General features: G+C 50.8%; 1 protein-coding gene and 1 long non-coding RNA gene across 9 annotated transcripts in view; one reads left to right on the top strand and one right to left on the bottom strand.

Annotated features, from left to right (window-relative positions):
- RXRG (retinoid X receptor gamma) overlaps nucleotides 1-21,116 on the bottom strand; it is a 45,300-nt gene that overhangs the window by 13,080 nt on the left and 11,104 nt on the right. For 3 of the 8 annotated variants that reach the window (XM_058701777.1, XM_058701774.1, XM_058701775.1), the window contains exons 2-4: nucleotides 14,185-14,432; nucleotides 4,662-4,806; nucleotides 2,809-2,988 (exon numbers count right to left, since the gene is read on the bottom strand). In XM_058701777.1, coding sequence (XP_058557760.1) covers nucleotides 2,809-2,988; nucleotides 4,662-4,806; nucleotides 14,185-14,432 — 573 coding nt within the window. Of the gene's footprint in view, nucleotides 1-2,808; nucleotides 2,989-4,661; nucleotides 4,807-7,521; nucleotides 7,695-10,716; nucleotides 10,965-14,184; nucleotides 14,433-21,116 lie in introns of those variants that run through there. The other 5 variants (XM_058701778.1, XM_058701776.1, XM_058701779.1 and 2 more) reach the window with 4 other exon arrangements.
- Nucleotides 10,238-11,582, top strand: LOC131496319 (uncharacterized). Its single transcript, XR_009254434.1, has 2 exons — nucleotides 10,238-10,348; nucleotides 11,261-11,582. It is a non-coding gene; the product is annotated as an uncharacterized LOC131496319 (long non-coding RNA).

The raw sequence follows: 21,116 nt of genomic DNA, 5'->3' as shown, positions 1-21,116 counted from the left end.
TGGATGGATGGAATGATGGATAGATGAATGGAGGGATGGATGGGTGGAGGGAGGGAGGGAGGGATGGCGGGATGGGTCAATGGATGGATGGATGGATGGATGGATAGATAGATGGATGGAGGGATGGATGGAAGGATGGATGGAAGGATGGATAGAGGGATGGATGGGTGGATGGAGGGATGGATGGAGGGATGGATGGGTGGAGGGATAGATGGGTGGAGGGATGGATGGTTGGAGGGATGGATGGTTGGAGGGATGGATGGTTGGAGGGATGAGTGGATGGATGGAGGGATGGATGGATGGGTGGATGGATGGATGGAAGGATGGATGGATGGATGGATGGATGGATGGATGGATGGATGGTAGGATGGATAGATGGATGGAGGGATGGATGGAGGGATGGATGGGTGGATGGAGGCATGGATGGAGGGATGGATGGGTGGGGGGATAGATGGATGGAGGGATGGATGGATGGAGGGATGAGTGGATGGATGGAGGGATGGATGGATGGGTGGATGGATGGAATGATGGATAGATGAATGGAGGGATGGATGGGTGGAGGGAGGGAGGGAGGGATGGCGGGATGGGTCAATGGATGGATGGATGGATGGATAGATGGATGGAGGGATGGATAGAAGGATGGATGGAAGGATGGATAGAGGGATGGATGGAAGGATGGATAGAGGGATGGATGGGTGGATGGAGGGATGGATGGATGGATGGGTGGATGGATGGAAGGATGGATAGATGGATGGAGGGATGGATGGAAGGATGGATAGAGGGATGGATGGGTGGATGGAAGGATGGATGGAGGGAGGGATGGGTGGGTGGAGGGAGGAAGGGAGGGATGAGTCCTTTTAGAAGCTCCTGCATTAATAAAACTTTTGGTTCCAATATTCAGTTTAAACTACTCATCCACTCATTCAGCAATTATTTATGAAGTGCCTCCTTTGTGCTAATCACTGGTGATATAGCAGTGATGGGGGGAACAGAAAAAAAATCTTGCCTTGGTGGAAACAGATAGTAGACTAAGTAAGTAAGCATGTTAGACAGTGATACCGCTGCAGGAAACAGACTAGGAAGTGTCCTGGGTGGCTGATGCAATTCTAGACAGTTGACAGTGGAGTAAAGGTCTAAAGGTGGAGAAGAAGGGAGCCATGGAGGTACCTGGGAAGAGGGCACTCTAAGCAGAGAGACTGTAAGTGCCACACTCCTTCAGAAGGAGCTTCCCTGGTGGCCCAGCAGAGACCAGCAAGGCTGGACCAGAGAGACATGGGGCAGTCAGATCATGTACAACCTTGAAGTCATAACCAAGGTTTTGCTTTTTTTTTTTTTTTTTTCTGAGGAAGAAGGGAAGGCATTGGAGGGTTCTGGTACAGGAAGGGCTTGACCTGACCCACTTCTTCAAAGCCTCACTGGTTGCTCTGAAGAGTGTAGGAAGCCAAAGAGGGACGCAAGGGGAGTTCTTGGGAGTCCGGGTGGATTAATACAAAAGGTAACAATGGCTTGGGTTATGCTGGCTATGTTAAAGTCATGAGACGTGGTGACGTTTTGGACATATTCTGGGGGAGAGACAAGGTTTCCTCACCCACATGGAAGAGGAATCCAACGGTTTTTCATCTGAGCAACTGAAAAACTGGCTATTTCCTAAAATGGAGAGGACTGTGCAACAAACAGGCTAAGAGGGCAGATTACCAGGAGCCCAGGTTTGGGTCTGCCCCCTTGAGATTGCTGTCAGACAACAGAGTGAGGGCCATCTTCGTACCAGAACCCTTCTGCACCCCGGGAGGAGGGGAGACTCCAGATGGGCTCTGATCTGGGAGTACAAAGACCCACTCTGGGCTCGTCACCTACCTCTGGGACCTTGGAAAACTCCCCTCCTCAGTCCATACTGGTTTCCCCCGCTGTAGAATGATGAGGGCTATTAATTAGTCTAAAGGGCCCCTTCTGTCTACCTCAGACATGCTAGGCCTGCCATTTCTTTCCTTCTTGGTAGCATTCTCTCCTAGAAGGGGCTCAAAGAACCTTCTCTTTGTGGATCCTTTCAGTCACCCTCCCCTCTCCTCAGAGAAAAGAAGTTCTTCAAGCATGAGGAGTCTCCCGGGACTGACTAAATGCCTTGTGCCTAGTTCCTAGACAGAGACAAGACTTCCTCACTCTGAATCTAGGAAGGCTCACCATGTACACTTGTACTTGCCTGAGTTCGTGCGTTAATTAACTGCCCAATTCGATTTAGTTGTGTTACTTAACAGAAAGCCTTTTCGATTTTCTAAATGAACAGAAAGCACTTTCAGATTTTTTTTTTTCATTCCATACAGCCCAGCTAAGCCACACTGTAAACTGGAAAGACGTGGAAGTTACACGTGCGGGTCTCTGAATGAGGAGGCCGAGTCTGATTGCCGGCAACACCACGGAATATACCAGTCTCAGAGGACCTGTGGCAGCCCCTGGATTATAAACGCCCAGAGAGAAGACTCCACCCAGCAGGCTTCCCCGGTGAGGATTAGAGGTGGGAGGCCAGCTCCTCCCAGAGAGGCACTGAGGCTCCGTTTGTGGGGCTGCGCTCCGGGACCCTGAAACCGACTCGAGGACTTGCTTCCCAGGGCTGGGAAGAGCCAGGGACAGGGTCTGGCCGGGGGACCGGGGGACCGTCCCCCGAGCTCCAGGGCAAGGATGCGTGAGTGGGGGAGGAGGAAGGCGACACTGCTCTCTGTGCTCTGGGGCGCTCGCTGCCTGGGCAGGGGGCGCCCGGCCGCAGGTCCTGGAGAAATCGCAAAGTGGTCTCCCCCGAGGAGACGGGGGCCTCACCTTCTCTCTTCATGCCCATCACCAGGCACTTCTGGTAGCGGCAGTACTGACAGCGATTCCGCTGACGCTTGTCAATGAGGCAGTCCTTGTTATCCCGGCACGTGTACATGAGGTCCTTGCGTATGGTTCTCTTGAAGAAGCCTTTGCAGCCTTCACAGCTATACACACCATAGTGCTTTCCTGCTCCCAGGAAAAGACAAGAGAAAAGAAAAGAAAATGAATGCTGCAGAGACCATCCTTGTGTTTGTCTGGATCTTTCATCCAAGAGAGCCCCCGGACTCTCCCCCCAGGGACACTGGCACATCACCTGGACCCGGGGAGGGGACCGCAAAGGGTAACTGACAGAGACGGCAGGCTTGATCCCAGGAAGGAGACTAAGCAGGATGAATGTGCCCTTCCTCGTGTCTTCCCTCTGGAAGGCACTCTCTGGAATGGCTAATTCCAGAGAGCATTATTAGAAAAGGCTTAAGAGACTCTTAAAAACTGAGAACAAACTGAGGGTTGATGGGGGAGGGGGGAGGGGGGAGGGGGGGTGATGGGCATTGAGGAGGGCACCTTTTGGGATGAGCACTGGGTGTTGTATGGAAACCAATTGGACAATAAATTTCATTAAAAAAAAACTGAGAACAAACTGAGGGTTGATGGGGGTGGGAGGGAGGGGAGGGTGGGTGATGGGTATTGAGGAGGGCACCTTTTGGGATGAGCACTGGATGTTGTATGGAAACCAATCTGACAATAAATTTCATATTAAAAAAAAAGAAAAAAGAAAAGTCTTGACCCGAGGCTTTGTTTACATTTATTTTATCAAGGCAACTCTTGTGTTTAGTTAAGCTAAATGTTCTGTCTCCATTCAAGACGTTAAGTATACATAATAAATAAAAATATTTATGCTTGTGATGTATTATCTAATGGGGGAAAAAAACCTCAGCCTTCCTAATATTTCCCCATAATTGAGGCCCAAGGACATGGGAGCCCCACCGAAAAGCAGACGAGGAACCTGAGTTATGGATTTTCTAGATGCTACTGCTTGTTGGAGGAATAAATTAGTGTATGCTCTCTATAGCATAATATGACATGCAGGCTTATGACATAAAGATCTTGGGGGGTGACTGGGTGGCTCAGGTGGTTAAGTGTCCGACTCTTGATGTTGGCTCAGGTCATATTTCATGGTTCGTGAGTTCGAGCCCCAAGTCTGGCTCTGTGTTGATAGGGAGGAGACTGCTGAGGATTTTCTCTCTCATCTCTCTCTGCCCCTACCCCTCCTTTCTCTAAAAATAAATAAATAAACATTTAAAAACAATTAAAGAGGGGCGCCTGGGTGGCTCAGTCAGTTAAGTGTCCGACTTCAGCCAAGGTCGGGATTTCACGGTTCATGAGTTCAAGCCCCGCATCGGGCTCTGTGCTGACAGCTCGGAGCCTGGAGCCTGCTTCGGATGCTGTGTCTCCCTCTGTCTCTGCCCCTCCCCTGCTCGTGCTCTGTTGTTCTCTTTCTCTCAACAATAAACATAAACATTACAAAAATAAAAAATAAAATAAAATAAAAACAATTAAAGAGACACCTACTGATCAGAACAGCTTCTCTCTTCCAGATACTCATGCAACACAGTAACTCCACGGAGGGGCTTCCTGCAAAGCCAATCCTTAAAACCGAAACCATACTTTAAATTCATCCGGATTTCCGGCTACGAGCGCAGCGGCAGAAACTTACAGCCTGGGCCCCAAGCTGGACCATCCGAAAAGGCCCTTTTCCTTCCACTGGGTACAATGTAGCCAGGTGGTTAGTGGACCAGGTGCCATCTCTGAGACCCTCACTGTGTGGGACACCCCAGAGTGACATCTGCTTCTACATGTACCTGAGGATCTGTCCCCGCAGATGGCACAGATGTGTTTAACCAGGGATCCGGGGCTGGTTGATGGGTAGTTCATGTTTCCAATCCCAGGAAGCCCTGGTAAGGGCTTGATGTCCTCTGAAATGCTGACACTGTTGACCACATTTAGCTGCGAGAGAAAACACACAATAAAACACAGAGCCAGGGCAGACCCAGCGCCTGAAACCAAAAGCAACAGGGGTATCCTTGCGGAGAGAAAAAAAAAACAAAAAACAAAAAACAAGTTCTATTTCAAGAAGAGGTTTCCAAGTACAGAGTATCCAAAACTGTCTGTGGGGGATATGAATTTAAGGGAGGGAGGGAGAAAAGGGGGCATAGAGGAACCAAATCATTCCTACACACCAAAACCTAAATCGAAAATCACAACACATCATCAGAGTGCTCTGCCTTCACTCATTTCACTCATCTGTTTCGTCAGAGCTAGAAATCCACCCCGGACACGCTTCAGACACACTTAGGACAAGCCAGCTGTGTGTTTTTAGATTCTGTAAAACTACTGACTGTCTATTCAGCAGTGCTCCAAGAGGAGCTATGGCTCTTAGGCAAAAGACTTAGACTCCAAGAAAACCAAGCAAAAAATGCAAATCCATTCAGTCAATCTATAGACACTCACTGAGTACTCACCGTGGAGACTCCATGCGAGGCGCTGGGGTACAAAGGGAAGGTCTAAAAACGTACACTTTTAAAAAAATTAAAAATTTTTAAAAAATAAAATGCACATTCTTAAAGAGTTCACAGTAAAATGGAAGAGAAGATACGTGTAGTCGTCACCTTAACGAACCCACAGAGGATGCCAAACCAAATGCCCAAATTATTCCAGTAGCACCCAAAAAGTTGGGCAGAAAGCCCCAGCTCGTGGTTTTGAACTTAAATGTAAGAAACAGACCATCTTCCTGTGAAACTGGAAAATCCATACAGCCAGAGACTGGGTGCTTTGTCCTCCCTGTGTCTGACATGGTCCCAGCACCCGGGGTGGGGAGTCGGTGTGTTTGGATGGCTGAAGAGATGAATTTTATGTGCCTCCTATCCCTCATCTTTTACCACACGTTCACATTAGCTCCTCACCACCACCACCTCCAAGTCTCCCAGTGTCTGGGGAGATCACCGAGAAGCCGCTAAGTGTTCCATATTCATCAAAGAAATCTTAAGTGATCATGACTAGGTCATCCGATTAGCAGAAATTCTGAGTGCCCATGTGCACAGCTCAACATTCTAAGCACTGTGAAAGGAGATATAAAACCTAGAAGATCTCGGGGCATCTGGGTGGCTCGGTGAAGCGTCCAACTTCAGCTCGGGTCATGATCTCACAGTTCGTGGGTTTGAGTCCCGCGTCGGACTCTGTGCTGACAGCGCAGAGCCTGAAGCCTGCTTTGGTTTCTGTGTGTGTGTCTCTCTCTCTGCTCCTCCCCCGTTCATGCTCTGTTTCTCACTCTCAAATATAAATAAACATTAAAAAAATTTTTTTTAACCTAGAAGATCTCTCTTTCCTCAAAACTGCACACTTTCACTGAAGAGTCACATGTGCCAAAATGAAAAACGCTTAGTTAAGTAAGCGCAAACAAAGGTGGTTAGGGAGTATGTTTAAATGTCCAGCAGAGGCACCTGGTAAGGATCTGGGAGTTTCAGAGAGATTCCACAGACTACAGACTTCTGTATGGTCTGTGTGAATTTCGAATCGTATTGCCTCACCAAAGTGACTGTAATTCCTAAACTAAACCAAAGGTAGGATTTGTTTCTCTATTCAAGGCCTTTGGGACAGAAGGAGTGATCAATAAAACATAAAACACAACACAGCCTGAGTTAGGTTCCTTTTAAATTTACCAGCTTTTCAATTCACTAAGCAAATATTTATTGAGCACAGGAGATGGGCAGAGGCTTGGGTCAAGTGCTCTATGGGATGCAGAAAACACAAGACAGCCTTCAGCTCCTTGCTTCAAAGTCAAAGTCACCGGGAATTTTTAAAAATTAATTTGTGTGAAGGGTGAAAACACACATGGGATGGGAGAATTCTCTCTCTCTTCCTCTCCCCTCCCCCCTCTCTTTACAAGGCTAAGACAGGACATCTAGAACTTGTAGCCAGTATTTGGCTTTGTTTTGGTATCATACTGTGGTTCTCAACCCTGGATGTACACCTGGGAGCTTGGAACAAAAACTGATCCCAGGGATCCACACCCAGAAATCTTGAGTCAATGGGTCAGATGGCCATTGGTACTGACCTTTCTTCAGGTTTCCTGGGTAATGCTATGTGCATCAGGGCTCGGAATCACCGGTATGGTGGGAAAAACATGGCTTGGGAGTCCCAGGGAACTGGGACCAACTCCCAAGCTGCCCTTATTGGCTGCGTGACTTCAAAGAAGTTACTAATCTTCTTCGACCCTCAGTTTCTTTATCTGGAAAATGAGCCTAGTAAGACCTAGTTTACGTAGTCACTGGGAGGACTCAACGAGATAATGATGTAAAATCCTCATCACAGTGCCTGGCACACATTAGGGGTCCCATAAATGGTGGCCTTTATCATTCCCATAAAATCTGGTTGATCAAGACAAGAATTCTAGTGTTTCTTATAAGCCAACAGTCTACTAGGTGCTGGGAATCCTGTAGTAAATGAGGCCACATTCACCAAAGGGGTTAAATGATTCCATTTCTTGGTGAGCAGGGGGTGGTCAGAAAATTATTTAACGTTGTCATAATACATTATCATCACTTCAGATAAGGGACATATTTAGATGTGTCTATTTTTCAGAAATCAGGTGAGGGGGGTTTCCATCGATGTAAATTCTAGGCAACAACTTTCCTTGAGTGCCTCAGTGACACAGATACTAACCACTTAGATCCACCCATGAAATGGGAGCATTTGAGGTCAGACGACCCCAGAGAAAGAACCCGCTAGCTGACTGACTGAGGAGGCTCTGTCCCCAAATCCTCAGACGGAGGAGAACGGGCATGGGAATGAGGAGGAGGCCGCCATCCCCTGAGGCTCAAGAGACGCTCACTCGCCTCCTCCTTCCACAGCCAGGTCCGGTGGAACCAGCCTCACTATCTCCAGCCCAAACACAGTAGGTACCGTTACTGCTGCTGTTAGCCCCGCCCATCATGAGCCCCGCCCACCGCTAGCCCCACCCACCATAGAAAACTCCCCACGCTGCTCACTGCTCTCCTGATCCTTGCAACAGCCCTAAGAGGTCGTTCTATTTTCCAGATGAGAGAACTAGGCCTTAGAGAGGTTTATTCATGTGTTTGTTCAGAAATACCATGGGGATACCGAAAGGAGGAGGATGTAGTACCGCCTCAAGGCCATTGACAAGATTAAAAGTCAGTTGGGATGGTTTAGGAAGGAAAGACCCCAAACAACGGAGATTTGGGAAGGCTTCCTGAAGGCGGTGGCATTGGAGCTAGGCCTTGGCCGCCTTTAAAAGTGGGTCAGGTTTGGACGGGCCCCTCACGGGCTAAAGGCTCTGAGAGCAAAGGCCTGGGGGAGGCCCAGGGGTTCCTGTGGGCTGCAGGGGTGGGAGGCAAGGCCAGGGGCTGGGCTGTGGCAGAGGCCTGAAGCCTGACCGCTGGGCTAAGGAGAGTGGATCTAATCTTGAGAAGCAATTAAGAGCAGCCACGGGAGGTTCTGGGCTGAGGAATCCTGCTCTCGAAACTCCGCCTCGGGGAGATAAATGGGGGAGCAGCTCGAGGAAAGCCTGCAGGAGAGAGACACAGGGGCTGTCAGAGCCGCCCGGGGAGATGCGGAGCCTCCCCAGGCTAACAGGCCAGAGCTCCAGCGCTGGGCTCCCAGACCAGTCCTTTACCACAAGCTCTGTCTTGCTGTGGCAGGAGACTCCGAGTGTCTGAGCCTCCTGGCCCACCTCCTTGGTGGGGAGCCCTCTCTCTCCCAGCTGGGAGCCGGCCACCCCCCCCTCACCCTTCTCTTCCTGGGTCATGGGGTGGGCAGGTGGCAGAAGGGAGGGGTTGGGACAGAAGGGCTGATACCCACTGGCCTCTTCGCTGGCTCGGGGTTTATGTGGGCTCCGAGCGAGGGCAGACGGGCTAGAAGGCACCCGCCAGAGTGCAAACCCATTAGCTGCCTGGCCCCCCGAGTCCCCCGCCTGGCTGTCTTGTTCCATTAGAAGCAGCCCCGCGGAAGTGAGCACTTTTCAGAGCGGGGGTTCACCAGGTGGCTGGCTGCTCCCCGAGAACAGGGTGGAAACACACTTGACTGGCCTGGCTTCCATTTGCAGACTCGGCCAGGGACCAAATGCTTCCTGGATGCCCCGGAGCCATCACGGAACATCAGCTCCCACATTTCTGAGCTGCTTTCAGCCAAAATTATCCCACTAAACGCAGAGACGTGGCCGGCCTGCCAGGCCACAGGCAGGCACTCTTTTTCCAGGGAGCGGACTGTATACGGGGCGCTGCTTTAATCTAGAAGAGGGCCTTGTCATGAGGAGTAAGGAGCCTGCGCCTTCTACAGGGGGGAGAGGAGCCCTGGGTTTGGTGGGGACCAGCCCCCTCCTCACTGCGTGATCTTGACCAGGTCACTGCATCAGAGACCCTTTGCCTCATCTACAGATTAGATCGGTGGGTTTTCCAACTCAGAGTGTGCGTGGCAGGGCAGCGGGGAAGGTGAACAAGGCTTCAGATCTCCTGCTCCTAGTTCACCCACACCTGTTTGTAACATGCACACTAGGGGGCACCTGGGGGGCTCAGTCGGTTCAGTATCGATCGGCTCAGGTCATGATCTCACAGTTTGTGAGTTTGAGCCGCGCATCAGGCTTTGCACTGACAGTTGAGAGCCTGCTTGGGATTCTCTCTCTCTTTCTCTCTCCTCTCTCTGCCCCTCCCCCATTCATGCTTTCTCTCTCTCAAAATAAATAAATAAACTTTAAAAAAAATTTTTTTAAAAGAAAGAAAACGTACACATTAACCTTCCAAACACGCTTTCTCTTGGAGACAAAACTTCATGGCTTATTTTTTTTTAATCATTAAACAAGACAGCCTTTAAGGTCTGTTTCAACTCCAACATTCGTAATTTTTATTATTTGAGTATTCTCTACAAAAATCTGAAAGGAAAGTACTACCTGGGCAGGAATTATCAGGGACAGAACCCAGGTCCAGCAGCAGGGTTCAGGAGGGGAGAAAGAGGTAGGGGCCTTCCAAGAACTTTCAGGGCTTATCTCCAAGGGCAGGCAACAGATCTCTCTCTCTCTCTCTCTCTCTCTCTCACACACACACACACACACACACACACACACACACACAGAGTCAGGAAAATGTGGCCTTGATCATTTTGCCTGAAAGCTGCATAAATATCTTCCCAACTACATATTTGGTGTTTCTGGAAATTGCTCCCTCAACTTAAATACTCCCCAGAGCAGAGACTGACTCTTTTTCTTTTTCTTTTTTAAAGTTTTATTTATTTAAGTAATCTTTACACTCCACGCGGGGCTCAAACTCACAACCCAGAGATCAAGAGTCACACGCTCTGCTGACTGAGCCAGCCAGGCGCCCCACAGCAGAGACGGACCCTTATAATTTTTTTTTTTTTTTTTTTTACTTCCAGGGCCTGGTTCAATGAATGCTTATTGAAATGAACTTTTCTAGAACCTCTCAGCAAGAGAATACCCTGGGAGCAAAGATCCCATAGGGGTAGAATGGAAATCACTGAGGTGCATATCACCTAGGTGTAATAATAATAATTATAATGATAATAATAATAATGCCACCTTACTGCCACCAGAGAGCACTTAAGAAGTGACTTTATAAATCATAGCTCCTTTAATGTTCATAAAGCATGTTACCCTGAAAGAGAAAAGGAAACTGAGGACAGACATAAGCTTAAGTGGTTTGCGAAAGGTTACACAGTCCCCGTGTCCGGAGTATCTGTTCAGTTCTCTTTACTCCTCACGAATGAAAGTCCAACAAGAGCAGAGAGACTTGGTCAAGCACCGGAACGACAGGGCAGGGAACAGGAGACACAGCCCTGCTGCTCCCACACCAGAGCACCCCCTCCCCTCCCCCCACAAACTGCACTTACCCTAGACCCAGGTCACAAGAGGAGCACGCTTCCCGTGCGGGTCCCGCTCAGACCCATCCTGGGCGAGGAAGGCAGGATGCATAGACAGTCTATCCAGGTGGTTCAGAGTCCAACTCACCGCAGCTAACACCGAGGGTCCTAGATGTCCTGTGTCATCTGGTTAATTAGGCGAAACGTGTCTGGAGCCCGAGGCCACGACGCCGTCCAGCGTCCCGGGGCCGCTGAGCTCCCCCAGAGCTTGGCAAGCTTAATATAGCTCCCGGAGTGAAACTTGGCCTCGGCCTCTGCACACAGCCCAGTTGGCCAGGACCGAAGCTTTCAGCTGACCTTTCAACCCCAATCCCTCTGTACAGACATACGGTCCAGGAATAGCGAGCGTCCCTGCCACTCACACGGCTGTGAAGCCGAACGTGTCGGCTAGGTTTGGCTCAATCAGACCGGAGCCTGGTTGCTAAAAGCAGCCTTGAAGGATGGGGCCTTGCCCACTCCCCACCCACAGGCCCTGTCACTGTCTGTCACCTCACCCTGCCTCACTTCTTCGCAGATAGAACGATTGCTATGTGAAACCACCTCGCTCGCTCGTTTCGTCTCCGTCTCACCTGCTGCGGTCTAACTGCCGTGAACGTGAAGACATTAGCCACCTTGCTCCGCGCTTTTCCCCAGAACCTACGAGAGCATCAAGTACCGCCAGACGCAAAGTCGGTCCCCGTGAGTAGTTACGTGAAGGACCACGAACGCCCCAGCAAGACTTTCCTTGCAGCCCGGAGCTTCAACATGTCCTTCTGTCTCTTGCCTACTGGCTATGACCTGCCTTCCTGGGGTCCGTTCACAAGGAAGAGCGTGAATAAACCAACCTCATCAGGGTCTCACGTTCTGAAGGCTACGTGTCACCAGCGCTGCTGGCATAAATACCTGCCCATCCCCCGGCCGTCTGGACCCCGCTCCTCTCGTGGAACACACGCCTGGGAAGGTCCGGACTCCTTGGCTTCTGCTCCTTCGGTTCTGCTCTTAGCCTACCATAGCCCACAAGACACTGCCTTGCAATTTGCCCACATGACGTGCCACGTCCACAAGAGACACCTTAGGAGCACTGATTAGTCATCTTTCATTTTTTTCAAGTTTAATTTATTTATTTTGAGACAGAGAGTGAGTGAGTGAGCAGAGGAGGGGCAGCCCCCATGTGGGGCTCGCACTCAAGAACCGCGAGACGGTTGGGGCGCCTGGGTGGCTCAGTCGGTGAAGCGTCCGACCTCGGCTCGGGTCATGATCTCGCGGTTTGTGAGTTCGAGCCCTGCGTCAGGCTCTGTGCTGCCGGCCCAGAGCCTGGAGCCTGCTGCGGATTCTGTGTCTCCCTCTCTCTCTCTGACCCTCCCCTGCTCATGCTCTGTCGCTCTCTGTCTCAAAAATAAATAAAACAATTTTAAATTTTAAAAGAAAAAAAAAAAAGAACCGCGAGATGGTGACCTGAGCTGAAATCAAGAGTCGGACACTTAACCAACTGGGCCTCCCAGGTGCCCGGATTACTCATCTTTTAATCCTTGGTGGCCAATGGAAGATCTTGGGGTCACGGATTGAGTCAGCACAGACCACAGCAGCAGGTGAATGCAGCATCATGAACACAGAGCGGAGGTCAGGACACCTGGGCTCGAACCCGTGCTCTGCTGCTGACTGGCTGGGAGACGCTGGATGTGTCGCTTGAGCTCACTGAGTCCTGTTACTTCATTTGTGGGATGAGGGCTTAGACAGAATTCGTGGTTCTCAGCTGGGCTTTAACCAGCTCCACAAGGGCCAAGATCTGGGATAGGGGAGAAATGTACACTCCGAAGAAGATCCTATAGGTGAAACCATCAGATGACAAGTCGGGGTGAAAAGGGCCAGCCAGATGTGACCCACAGGAGTACTTTGCTTGGCCTGTGCAAGCTTCACGTCTTTGAATTGCAACGGCTTCAAGGGAAGGGGGCAGCTCCCCGCAGACCCCACCAGCCCCGCTGATCTATGTGCACCTGGCCCTGGCTCCCGCACTCAAAGACCCCCAAGGTATTCTACAGATTCTCAAATCCCTGAATCGAGAGCCTTCTGGAGCCGTTACTGGCTCTAGAGTTCTGTGACTCCACACAGCTTTGCTTTCAGACCCTGAGCACACGAAGCCTCTTGAAAGGGATGGTCTGGGGATAGCCTCTGAAGTTCTCCCTGTGGTAGAAAGACTGACACAACGGGAGTCCTGCCTCTTCTCCCAAACTCTAAATCCCAAGGAAGCTTCAGGACCTACTAATCCTGCCTCTAGATGTGCTGGCGTTTGGGGCAAGATGGCACCAGCCCCAAACTGAGATACCCATAAGTGGAGCACATGGTGGATGGGATTATTGCTCCTAATTCTTCACATCCTTTGCACTGTGTACCTCCTGCTAAAATAGTCACAGCCTATTTCCCTGCCCCACAATGTTGGAGTCAGCCGTGTAGTTTTCTCAGGCCGAGGGGATACCAGAGGGCATGATGCGAGCAGACACTCCGCCGTACCTTTCTGGTTTGGTTTTGGCTCTGTGCTCCCGTGAGACACCACGAGAAAAGCATGCCCCAAGTAGCTCCTTCAGCCTGGGACATGAGGAGCAGACTTGCACCCAGCCTGCAGCCTAGCCCAGCTCGCCTACCACCTGAAACAGAGCCATCCCAGCCAACATAAATTTGTGAGTGAGGAACACACACACACACACACACAAATGTGTGCATTTGTGCACCATGACAACTTGAGGACTGTTTGTTACTCAGCATCACTGCAGCAACAGCTGACCACTACAAGAAGGGAAGGTTGCCAACCTCACTGCGACACTACTAGAAGGAAGGAGAGGCGACTGGCCATGCTACAGCAGCGTCTACTATGCACACACCCCCTCTCCTCTGTTGTAGCAGAAGCACTAGGAATTGGGTGAGGCTTCCTTCCTTCCTGAGTTTCCAGTCTTTTCCTCTATCTCAGAGACAACAGGTAGATAACACAGTCTGCCATGTTCTGGATTTATCCGTGTGCCATCTCCACCTATTCGTCTCTCAACTATAAGTTCCTAGAGAGCAAAGACCATGTCCTGAGCATTTCACGTCCACCACGGCATGTAAGAGAGCACCAGGCACTTCAGTGACTTGATAAGTACTCATTAGATTGAGAAGAACAGATGGGGTCCATCCCAAGGATGACAAACAGCCCTCAGAGATGGTGAGATCAGTGCCAGGGCTGAACCATTAAGCCACAGGGGTGACCTCTGAGCCACCGTCTCCTCCATCACAAGGCGTCATCAGTTCTCAGGGGCTCCCCCGCCTGAGGACACCCTTAAAGAAGGTCCAGCAGGAGACACGTCTGCAGAGACGACCCAGAAAGTACACAGGAGGCACCCACCGAGTGCTGGCCCGGCTCCAGGAGCGGCACGGGTGACACCATACAGGGTGGCTGGAAAGTCCAACGGGAGCACGGGCACCTACCTGAGAGCTGGGCGGGGCAACCAGATTGATTCCCGCAGGCGCAGCCAGTGCTCCTGAGGGTGGGCCCATGGCAGAGGCGATGACTCTATATGGAGAGCCCAGGGCATTGAGGGGCGTCCCCACCGCGCTCAGAGTCCGTGGGGCACTCACGGGGGTGTCCGTGTAGTTGGGGTGGCTGTCCATTGGCTTCCCTGTGGACAAGGCTGTCAATGGGCTCATAGACGTGGAGCTGGAGTGGCCAGGGGAGCCTGGAAAGAGAAGAGCAAAGGTGATGGGAGACTGGGGGGCACAGAGGTGGCCCCCGTGAGGACAGAGACCACTCCCAGCTTGTTTCCCGTGCCCTTCCCCGCCTTCCAGCCCCACTGCATATCCGTGAACCCCAGGCGCTCACACCCCCACTGAGCGCGTAGAATAAAGGCAAATGAAGAAGAGAGAGGGAGAGGGCCTTCTCTAGGACAGAACATCACTCACTCACGTGCGGTGAACGTTGACTGAGGTACAGGTACTATGCCAGGTGCTGGGGTTTCAGAGCCCGGGAGAACCCCGTCCCTGCCATCAGGGGTCGCGTTCCGCCATGACAACGGGGCAGCAGACGCTGTTGTCACGCCCTCGACTGCCCGTATCCTTCGCAGCTTTGTGCCTATAGAGTCCTTGCCCTGCCTGTCTCTACCGCACGGGGCTTTGCCAGCCCTCAGGGAAGAAGACGCACAATGGCCGCGCGTGGCTTGATGGCCACAGGAGCCCAGGAAGGCAAGGGCGCACAGGCCTGCCCAGACCCTTTCTACCTCGAGGCCCAGGGAGCTGCGGTTCCAGGTGTCCACGGAACAGCCCCTGGGCACGTGGTTGTCTGGTACCATCTTTCCCAGGCTGAACTGACTCCAAGCTCCCTTAGGGTCAGTCCCAGCTCAAGATGACAGAGAAGGAGGGTGCACCACTGTCATCTGAGGCGCCCAGCATGGAACACGCTCTCCCTAAGAGAGGAGCTCTACACCTCAGGATCTGAGCAGCAAAGAAGAGACTGGAAAAATGATAGGGCAGCCCACCCTGTGTCATAGAGCTACTTCCTTGTGTGGTCCCCTGTTCACTCAAGGAGTATCTCTTGAGTACCTACTATGTGCAGGATGCTCTCCTAAGTCTTGGGAGATATCAGGGGCCACTAAGGGTAGTGTTAGGAGCAAGATACGTGGGGTGGGGGGGGGGGACATGCCCCCTTTGAATGCTGGGGGGCAGCAAAGCACGTCAGAAGTGCACCTGGAGAACTATTCTTTTTTTATTATTGAGATATTATTGACACGCAACATTGTATTCGTTTCAGGGGCAAAACCGAATGATTCGGTATTTGTTTATACTGCAAAATGATCACCCTCGATAAGACTAGTTAACATCCGTCACCACATACAGTTGGAAATGGTTTTTCTTGTTGTTGTTTTTTTTTTAATGTTTTATTTGTTTTTGAGAGACAGAGACGAGCGCGAGCAGAGGGAGACGCAGAAGAGGAAACACATCTCCGGGCTCCAGGCTCCACGCCGACCCCGACCCGGGACTTGAACCCACGAACCGCGAGATCACGATCTGAGCTGAAGTCAGACACTCAACCGACTGAGCCGCCCTGAATGGTTTTTTTTTTTCCTTGTGATGAGAACTTTTAAGATCTACTCCCAGCAACTTTCAAATATACGGTACAGTACTATTAACTATAGTCGCCATGCTGGACGTCACATCCCAAGAACTTACTTATTTTATGACTAGAAGTTTGTACCTTTTCACTCCTGTCACCCATTTCTCCCGCCCCTATCCCTACCTCTGGCAACCACCAATCTGATCTCTGGTGCTATGAGCTCAGTGTGTTTTCATTATTATTATTAGATTCCACATAAGTGAGATCATACAGGATCTGGCTTCCTCTGTCCGACTTACTTCACTTGGGCGTAGTCCCCCAAGGTCCGTCCGTGTTGTCACAGACGACAAGACTTCACTCTTTCTGATGGCAGAATAATACTCCATCACATATACAACTTTCACCTGCTCATTGATGACACCTAGGTTATTTCCACATCTTGGGGATTGTAAATAATACTGCAGTGAACACGGGGGTCGATACACTTCCTTGAGCTCATGTTTTCTCTGTGCAAAGACTCTTAAACATAAATATTCCACTGGAAAAAATGTCAGCCTAGAGTTTCTCTTGAGCTTCTGCTAACACGCCTAAGGTCTCTCTGGGGGGAGAACAGCCAGTCCCACGTCCAAGGAAGCTCTGACCCTCCTATCATCCTACCCGGGGAGTCTCCATCAGGGACAAATGTCTCATTAACAGATAAATCCCAATCACCCTGTTCTAAGTAGCACAGCTGACGGGGGGGCGCCTGGGCAGCCCAGTAGGTTAAGCATCCAGCTTCCACTCAGGTCATGATCTCACCGTTCGTGAGTTTGAGCCCCGCGTCGGGCTCCGCGCTGACAGCTCGGAGCCTGGAGCCCGCTTCGGATTCTGGGTCTCCCTCTCTCTCTGCCCCTCTTCTGCTCCCACTCTGTCTGTCTCTCTCTCTCTCTCTCTCTCTCTCTCTCTCTCAAAAATAAATAAACATTAAAAAAAAATTCAGTAGCACGGCTGAGGATGAATCACTTTCCAGGGGTCCACAGAGGAGTGGCAAAGGGGTTCAAATGAACAGGTCGGACACTTACCACCTAATCCTGAATAGCATTAAGCAAATTCCATGTGTTAACTCACTTCCTCCTGACGATAAGCCTGTGGGGACCATTTCAGGGGCTCAGCCTAGCTGCTCTCTGTTCCAGGATGATTTGCTCTCCTCTCCATTTCCATGACGTTCTTATTCCTCCTTCAAGGTCTAAGTCAAGTGTCCCCTCCTCCAGGAAGCCTTCCCTGGTGTTCCCGGACTCGTCTGATGCCCTTTTCTGTTTTCTAATAATAGCCTGTGTTTACTCCTATCCTAGCACTGATTCCACTGTGTCGCCATATTTGTTTATTGCCCTGGCTTTTCCACTCAACCGAGAGAAGGGGAGAAGTGTCCATTTTCGCTTCCCCACCCCTAGCGTGGTACCCGGCGCTGCCCGGGGGATAAGTGATAGAGCCTAGATACGAACTGTCGGTCTGAAACCCACGCTGCCTCCGGTCTGTGTTGGCAAGGACAGCAAGGATGACTGGGAGAGCCACCATATCGCAAAGTGTATGATGACTCAATTACGAAGTGATCTCAAGCTGCAAGTTTATCTGAAGGAGAGGGAGAAAAGGGCAGCTTCCAAGAACTCAAGCCGGAGAAACCAAAAATCTTCCCAGATGGCCACTGATTGGAAAGAACAATTTTAGACTCTTCTGAGGCCCAGGAAGGCTGTGACATTCACAGAGGCCAACGTATATCTTGAGCCTGTTACTAAGATAACATGTGACAGGTGAGTTGGAAGCCAGCCTGTCTTGACGGGCCAGGAGCCCTGCTCTCCACTGGGACAGCGGCCGTCCAACCCCCTGGCCGTTCCCTTCCGGCTTCGGCTTCAGACCAAAGGACCCCGCAACTCTCCTTTTTACTCTGCTTGCGTGGGTCCCAGAGAGCCTGTGCCTTGTCACTTCTGCACCCCGACAGCAGGCCCAGAGCCGTGGGACAGACAGGAACACCACTTAGCTTCACACCCGCATCAACCCAAGAGCTCCCGAGGTGTGCCCCTGTAACGCGGTGGTGAGGGACACCTTCAGGGGTATTTTAAGTGGGTGTGGGTGTCACAAAATATTAAGAGTTTAAGAATTACTTTTACTGTTTCCTTCTATTTATAGCAGGTGACTGGGCTTCTATTTTTGTACAAGATTGCCTTTCTTAAAATAGCTATTTAAGTTTTCAAAAAGAGAGTGAACTGACCTAGGACAAAGGATACTCGGTCCGGAGAAGATCACGGGAAGAGTGTGCAGAGGGAATGACGGGTAAGGGAAACACTGACCTGCACAAAAATACAGAAAACGTGGACTTTGGGGAACTCACAAGTTGTTCCAGGAATAAAAGGAGATGAGCTGAGAGTGATTGAAATTAAAAGTATATTGCTTTTGGGGTGCCTGGGAGGCTCAGTCAGTTAAGCAGCCAACTTCAGCTCAGGTCATGATCTCGCGGTTCGTGAGTTCGAGCCCCGTGTCGGGCTCTGTGCAGACAGCTCAGAGCCTGGAGCCTGTTTCAGATTCTGTGTCTCCCTCTCTCTGACCCTCCCCTGTTCATGCTCTGTCTCTCCCTGTCTCAAAAATAAACAAAATTAAAAGTTTAAAAAAAATTTTTAAAAAGTATATTGCTTTTATTGTTAATAATAATAATATTAGGACAATCGGAATATACCATGATGCTCTGAATGGTGTGTGGCTGGGACGCCTGGGGGGCTCAGTCGGGTAAGCGTCCAGCTTCGGCTGAGGTCACGATCTCATGGTTTGTGGGTTCAAGCCCCGCGTCGGGCTCTGTGCCGACAGCTTGGAGCCTGGAGACTGTTTCGGATTCTGTGTCTCCCTCTCTCTCTGCCCCTCCCCCACTCATGCTCTGTCTCTGTCTCTCAAAAATAAATAATCATTGAAAAAAATTAAAAAAAAAAAAGAATGGTGCATGGCTGAGACAGAATGAAATAGAGTTAAAGCTTGGTTTGCAACGGCCTTAAATATGGCGTGTTTCTGCTGAGTCAGTGACCCAGAAGAGGTGGGCTATTTTATTTTATTTTTTTTTTAATTTTTTTTCAATGTTTTCTATTTATTTTTGGGACAGAGAGAGACAGAGCATGAACGGGGGAGGGGCAGAGAGAGAGGGAGACGCAGAATCCGAAACAGGCTCCAGGCTCCGAGCCATCAGCCCAGAGCCTGACGCGGGGCTCGAACTCACAGACCGCGAGATCGTGACCTGGCTGAAGTCGGACGCTTAACCGACTGCGCCACCCAGGCGCCCCGAGGTGGGCTATTTTAAAGCTACATTTAACAAAAAAGAAATTCGCCCAGCATCAGGCCCCAGGCTGCCAGCCTGACAGCACAGAGCCTGTTTGGGATGGATTCATTCTCTCTCTCTCTCTCTCTCTCTCTCTCTCTCTCTCTCTCTCTCAAAATAAAACAAATAAACTTAAAAAAAATTTTTTTCAATAAAATTCACAAAGACAGATACATCTTACGCGATCCCATTTTGGCTCTTTGCCTCTCCCATGACCCAGTGGCTCTTAGACATGAATAGCTTTGTTTTTAGAAGAGGTGGAAAGAGGGGCGCCTGGGTGGCTCAGTCAGTTAAGCATCTGACTTCAGCTCAGGTCATGATCTCACGGTTCACGGGTTTGAGCCCCGCGTCGGGCTCTGTGCTGACAGCTCCGAGCCTGGAGCCTGCTTGGGATTCTGTGTCTCCCTCTCTCCCTGCCCCTCGCCTGTTGATGCTCTGTCTCTCCCTCTCAAAAATGAACATTAAATTTTTTTTTTGAAAAAGAAAAAGAAGCAGAGAGAAAGCCTCTAATGACAAAGTGTTTCCCAATGGAAAATTAACCCGTTCTCACAGACAGACACCAGAGCATAGCTGTTGGTGGCACTTTTACCGGCTTCCCTCCCTCTCTTTCCATTTTCTCATAGCCACAGGGGAGCCACAGCCAAAAGGTCCTAGACGGTTTCCAGAAACCTGGTTTCTCATCCAGATCCAAAGTCACGGTTTCCTCTAGTGTCTCCCTCAGCCCCTTCAGCCCCGTTCGCCCTGGCCCCTGCCCCCCGCCCCCACACCCCTGCTTGCTCCCTGACCCTACACCCTCCTAATCTTCTTTAGCCACAGCCAGATTGTGCCCGAAGCCCGATGCTGGGGAAATGCACAAACCCTCTACTCCACAGAGTTGATTCTCTTTGCTCCGGCAATGACTTTTTAAAATAAAAACTCACTCATCTGACGAGAAAGGGCTAGTGCGTTTTCCCAGGAATTTCTGTTCTCTGTTGGCCAGACACTTAAGAAAAATCTTTCATATTTCTGGGCCTCATTCTGCCCAGGGGTCTCCAAGACCCCTCCCAGCCCTGCTCCACGCACATGGGTGGTAGGAGACGGCCCACGGGCATCTCAAAGACGAAGCGTGGGTCCCAGTGATCTGACATGGTCTGGGTCTGGACCACTTTCCGAGGGGCCCCTGCTTTCGGCAACTGGACAGCGTTAGACCTTCGGTCTGAGATGCTGAGTGTCACCAGCAATCAAAGCTGTGCGGGGCACATACGCTGTGATGATTGCAATGATTGCTGAAGTCGGTGTGTGCCTCGCGGCACGACGGCGTCCAGAATGCAGCCCGTGCATGATACAAGACTCCGAAGCCAAAAAGTCCCAGGCCGGATTCAAGGCTGCACCTCTGTCTGGTCCCATAAACTTGAGCAAGGAAGCTAACCTCTCTGAACCACAGTTTTCTCACCCGAAACGGAGGCACAAATGCCTACCTCATCGGACTGCGGACAGCACCTGGGAGTACGGGCCCTGGGGTAGCAGGTGCAATAATTCACCATCCAGTAGATGCTGTGAGGGAGGGGCTGTGTCTGGCTCGAGGGCCATTATAGAAGATTATGTACGTGGAGGGCTTAGCCCAAGCCAGGCCAACAGTTAATGCTCTATTAAGGATGGTCCTTGCCATACGCTGGTAAGGACATACCAGTTGTTTACAATATCGAATTTTCTGAATTGGCTAGTAAATAGCCACTGCTCTGAGCCCGGAGCACCCCTGTCCCCCCGGCCACTCCACCCTTCCCCCAGCATCCCCCAGATCGCCCCGTAATCGAGCCTGGCACAAACAGGTCCTCCACACGACCTCCAATCTGACTGTCTGCTGCCCTACTGGATGTTACACACTTTTCATTTCTATCCCTTGCTGCTAACGACTGCCATTGTGGTGCCCAGCACTGTGCCTGGAACACAGCAGACACTCAAAACATACTAGACAACAGGATGGGATTGGCGTTGGGATAA

Source organism: Neofelis nebulosa, chromosome 15 (genome assembly GCF_028018385.1).
Source record: "Neofelis nebulosa isolate mNeoNeb1 chromosome 15, mNeoNeb1.pri, whole genome shotgun sequence".
NCBI lineage: Eukaryota > Metazoa > Chordata > Mammalia > Carnivora > Felidae > Neofelis > Neofelis nebulosa.
This window is presented reverse-complemented; position numbering and strand designations above follow the sequence as displayed.